Source organism: Lactuca saligna, chromosome 2 (genome assembly GCF_052625555.1).
Source record: "Lactuca saligna cultivar CGN05327 chromosome 2, ASM5262555v1, whole genome shotgun sequence".
In the NCBI taxonomy this organism is placed as follows: Eukaryota; Viridiplantae; Streptophyta; class Magnoliopsida; order Asterales; family Asteraceae; genus Lactuca; species Lactuca saligna.
The window spans coordinates 10,878,005-10,883,277 of NC_136418.1; the positions used below are offsets into that span (position 1 = coordinate 10,878,005).

General features: G+C 30.6%; 1 protein-coding gene across 1 annotated transcript; it reads left to right on the forward strand.

Annotated features, from left to right (window-relative positions):
• Positions 1 to 961: 961 nt before the first annotated feature.
• On the forward strand, positions 962 to 4,825 carry LOC145028750 (transcription factor MYB74-like). The gene is made up of 3 exons (XM_078977498.1): positions 962 to 1,198; positions 1,329 to 1,458; positions 4,151 to 4,825. Exons 1-3 carry the CDS (start codon positions 1,066 to 1,068, stop codon positions 4,503 to 4,505), a joined length of 618 nt encoding a protein of 205 aa, XP_078833624.1. The 5' UTR covers positions 962 to 1,065; the 3' UTR covers positions 4,506 to 4,825.
• Positions 4,826 to 5,273: the final 448 nt, after the last annotated feature.

Sequence of the window (5,273 nt, forward strand, 5' to 3'; positions counted from 1 at the left end):
AGACACAAATTGCAGGTGTGTTTCATTTGAACTGGAGACGGATTTCTAGGTGGTTGTTTATTTCTAGTTTCTTGTTACGATTGCATATTTTGAGGAAGTGTTAGACAAGGGCAGGACTAAGGACAGTGGTGAGATTTCATTACATGGGTTTTAGAGAGATGAACTAAATGAATTCCATGAACTCCATTTGCTGAAGTTGTCGATCCCAATCTGATTTCTTTGTCTATGCATGATTTGTTCTTTGTTTCGTTTCCTGCATCATCCATCTGTCGTTCTAGTCTTCCTTGAATGTACCAAATCTCTAGATTTTGTTGGTGATGATGGGCAGTGATGTTGTGGTTGGAGGTATGTTAGAGAAAGATGAATACTATTGGCGGTGGTTTCAAAAAACAAAGTCAAACTGACGTGCATTAGCAACATGGCTTGTAAAAAACTAAAAAGAAACTATTAGTTAATGACACATCAGCATTGTCACCGGCTAACTTACTAAATTCGAACAAAATGGTTTAATTGACAACTTATAAAAGAGTTTTTATTGCATAAAAAATAAATAAAAAATAACTTTAGTGATCAAATCTGAAAAAAAAAAAAAGTAAATTTTATTATGTTACATATTTTCCCATAAAAAATTCTTGGTAACACATTGAATCATTTTCCCATAAAAGATTCTTGGTAACGCTTTGAATAGTTAACAAAATTCTTATAAACATTGAATGAACATCTCATTGTCAAAAACTTCACATATAAACACTTCATAAATTATGTCACTAAACTGAAACTTCAGTTATTTGCATTTTATTAAATTATTTTATATGACTTCCTGTTTATTAAATTATTTTATATGACTTCAAATATGAAACTATTGTGAAGTTTCCTTTGACCATATGGAACGACCATTTAAGCTTTAACAACTGGTATATATAAGACGAACTCGTTTCTAGTTCTCTGAAGGTTTATTGTTCTTAAAGTAGTCCATTCTACATTCCTTGATACTATCAAGTAGTCTTTACTTAAGATCTAGAGACGATAAAGGTGACATTTTTATCGTATTGCTCTTGATAAGTTATGAGAGCTCCAAAATATGATGCATTATCAGGTTTAAATAAAGGCGCATGGACTGCTGAAGAAGATGAAAAGTTAATAACTTACATCAACAAATACGGAATTTGGAATTGGTGTAAGATGCCTCCGTATGCAGGTAATTATAATGATCTCGTTGCAATTCATCATGTGTTTCTGAAAATCTATCGTAAGTAGAAGAAGATGATATTATATCTATTGGCTCTTGTGATTGTGTATTTGGTTTTTTACTTGTTTATTTGTTTTAGGTCTTTCGAGAACGGGAAAAAGTTGCAGGTTAAGATGGATGAATTATCTGAAGCCAAATATAAAACGAGGGAACTTCACAAGTGAAGAAAAAGATACGATAATTTATCACCATTCAATCTATGGGAATAGGTAATTTTCATATTTAACTAAACATACACTTTCTTTATATCCCATTAAAAAAAAAAATCACTAATTTCAACAATCAAAGCATAATTTATTTAAATTCCACAGCGTCTTTTTCTTTACTAAAATTATCTGATTGGTCTTTATAGTCTTTACAAACAAAAAAGTATCGCATTGACTTAAATGAACGTGCGTACTTTTTTTTTTTTTTTTTTTTTGTTCTGTTTTTTATCTAGATATTTTGAATATACTTAAAAGACTTCTATAAATGTGTATATCACACTAAAGATAACAAAAAATACTAAAATATGTAAAGGTTGCATAATATTAAATTCGAAGGGTAATATTGAATAAATATTAGGAAAAAAAATAAAGAATGACTAACAAACTATTTTATTTGTTCACTCTTCGTTATTAAGTTTATTTTTGTTTATTTTAGGTAATAAATATTTGAAAATCGTTTTTTTTCCTGTCAATGACCATATTTTTTTTTCACTTTTAGGTAATTAACTTTCCAAAATTATTTCATTTTAATCTTGTTTTCGAAACGATTAAGCTAGAAAAAATGAAACTATTATAATATTCGGTCTTTTTCCTATTTCTATATTAGTAATAGACGTAGAAAAGTTAGAATTTCTTAGGATTGTTGGTTATCCTTTCCAAAAATAGCTTGTAAACCTATGTAATTTCTAGGGAATATGACTTAGGAGGGTAACTATCTTTTATCCGTATTCACATATTGACAACTTCTTCTTTTTTGTACATAATAAAACAACTAACTTGTTTTAACTGTTTAAATTACACCAATATTACTGGCTAATACATGTTTTAACCGGTAACTTAAAGGAAAAATGACTTAGGAGGGTAATTACCTCTTATCCGTATTCACATGTTGGCAACTTCTTATTTTTTGTACATAAGAAAGCAACTAACTTGTTTTAACTGTGTAACATCCCAAAAATCATGACCAAAAATTTTGTTTTTAATTTAATACTAAAATCCTAATTGTCAAACCATTAATTTAATACTTCGACATCGGGCCCTGCCTGACATCGAGCCTCGCTCGGTATACATGTCTGTCTCTCTTAAGCCTCACGTGTCTCCAGGCCCCGCCCGCTAAACACATACAATCATATAACATGCTAACACATAAAGAAACATACTCTACTATATCTCTGTCCTAAGAAACATAATCTGCTAATAATGAGATACGAAACATCGTCCGTACTCAGCTAGTGATGAGATATGGGACCTCGCCCACACTCACCTCCTTACCAGGCTACAAGTATCACACAGACAACAAGTATAATCTAACATGAAAACATTCCTCGGGTACCCGCTCGACATTGGACCTTGGTCTGGAATAACATACTAGCATACAATACCTGGGGCTAACCCCTGGGTCTTCCTACTCATAGACTACATGGGCTGACATTGTGGCCTTAGACCCATTCACACAGTGAGGAGACTCACCTTGCACCGCTGAAGCCCTGGCTGGAACTAGCTGAGTACGTATGAAGTTCCGTATCTCATTATTAGCAGAGTATGTTTCTTAGGACAAGGATACGGTACAGTATGTTTCTTTATGTGTTAGCATGTTATACGATTGCATGTGTTTAGTGGGCGGGGCCTAGAGAGAGACAGATCTGTATATCGAGCGGGGCTCGATCCCAAACGGTGCCTGATGCCGGGCGGGGCCCGATGCCGGAATATTAAATTAATGGTTGGACAATTATGGTTTTAGTATTAAATTAAAAACGAAATTTTCGGTCATAATTTTTGAGATGTTACACAGTTAAAACAATTTAGTTGCTTTTTTATGTACAAAAAATAAGAAGATACCAACATGTGAATACGGATAAGAGGTAGTTACCCTCCTAAATCATTTTTCCTTTGAGTTACCGGTTAAAACAGGTATTAACCGGTAATATTGGTGTAATTTAAACAGTTAAAACAACTTAGTTGCTTTATTATGTACAAAAAAGAATAAGTTGCCAATATGTGAACACGGATAAAAGATAGTTACCCTCCTAAGTCATATTCCTTAATTTCTAACTTCAGTTTCTTGTTAGCATGTAGTTTTTTATTCGTATTTTCCTGTCATTCAAAAATATGCACAAAAATAAGAAGGGGCTAAATGTAACCAGTTTTTGAAAAGTTTATTAGCTAAAACTTGACAAAATAAATTGAATGACTAAAGTGGATAATCTGAATAGTTTTTTTTTTGGTCATTTTTAATAATTTACTTAATTTATTTATTAATAATTACGTACAAATTCTATTGACTTTTATTTCTTTATTTTTTGTTAACCATATTATTTTGATTTTGAATATCAAACTATCTTTTAACAAAATGATGGTTATTAGTAACACAAGTATTTTATATATTGGGTTCTTCCAAAACTAAATCATATGGTAATGCTCTTAAATCTTTCAATGGACATTTGGTAGAATCGTAAGATACATTTTTTATAAATAGGCCGTTCTATGCTATTGAAACTATAACATATTTTTTTCAACATTTATTAAATAATAAAAATTAATGAAATTTGTTTGATATGAAATAAAAAATATAAAGAAAAAAATCAAAAATAAATAAATAAGGAAAAAAAAAAGAACTGTATTCAAAGTTATAGTACAACTAATTAAGGAATACATTCGCAAAATAAGTATCTTATCATGTGAAACTTGGTGATAGATGGTCTGCCATTGCAAGAAAGTTACCGGGTAGAACGGATAATGAAGTCAAAAACTATTGGCACACCCATCTCAAGAAACAAGTGACAAAAGATCCAATGTCAGAAACAAAACCAGCAGAAATAAAAACATTAAATAATGATGTTGAAAGTTCAATTGAGTCTACTACTGATCACATCTTCTCAGGTATCACGGATGACCATGACACTTCATCGTGCCTGTTTGATATATGTTCTAGATGTGAACCCAAAGTCAAGTTTGAAACCAATTTCAATTTGAGTTCCCCCAGAACAGTTGAGGATGTTGAAAGTTTTTGGCAACAGCTTTACTCTGACAATGAAGACTTCAAGTTTTAATATCTTCCTGAGGATACATTCTCTAATGAATCTGTTGTTTCCTCCAATTTTCACGATATATAAGTCGTGGAATGATAAATAACTTGTTTGAGTTATTGAAGTTCCTTTAATTTCATCTAAAGGTCTTTATGACAACTGAACTTTTGCAAGTGGTTGGTCATGTTTTTTCCATTATAATCTTAGGGTTTCAATTTTGAATTGGCATGTGCCAAGTGATTAATACATTGTAATAAATTACAATTGTATAAGACACGTGATCATTGTATTTTAGGATATCATTGTATTTGATTCGACTAAATAAACTAAGGTGTTTGTTTTTTAAAAGATGAAAATTTTGTTCTCTACGAACCACATCCACATAACAAGATGTTGATCAAATGTATGTATTCTCCAAGAAGAAGTTATTTGTTTTTCAACGTCTACAATCTGTTATATTTTTATTTTTTTTATGTATCAATCACTACTAAATTGTATATAACCAATTATAAATTAATCAAAACAAATTTTAAAAATACTGTTACGACAAATATTTTAAAAAAAATGAATTTTTTTGTATATTTTCAGAACCTTACTGAAAGTGAATATGCAAAAAGATAAATAAATGATAAAGAATGTGATGAGATTATAGAGTCTTTTAATCTATAGAGATCGATTAGATCTTGAACAAGTAAATAAACAATGATGGTTCAAACACAGTAAAATAATAGAACAAGATTGAATCAAACGAGTCGAATGATTAAAACAAAATCCTCAGAAGAGCTCGATCAA

Excerpts from the sequence above, each read along its gene's own strand:
- LOC145028750 (XM_078977498.1), top strand. The coding sequence starts at position 1,066 with ATGAGAGCTCCAAAATATGATGCATTATCAGGTTTAAATAAAGGCGCA. Across the intron at positions 1,199-1,328 it reads TAAGATGCCTCCGTATGCAG|GTCTTTCGAGAACGGGAAAA; the intron begins GTAATTATAATG and ends TATTTGTTTTAG. Across the intron at positions 1,459-4,150 it reads CATTCAATCTATGGGAATAG|ATGGTCTGCCATTGCAAGAA; the intron begins GTAATTTTCATA and ends ACTTGGTGATAG.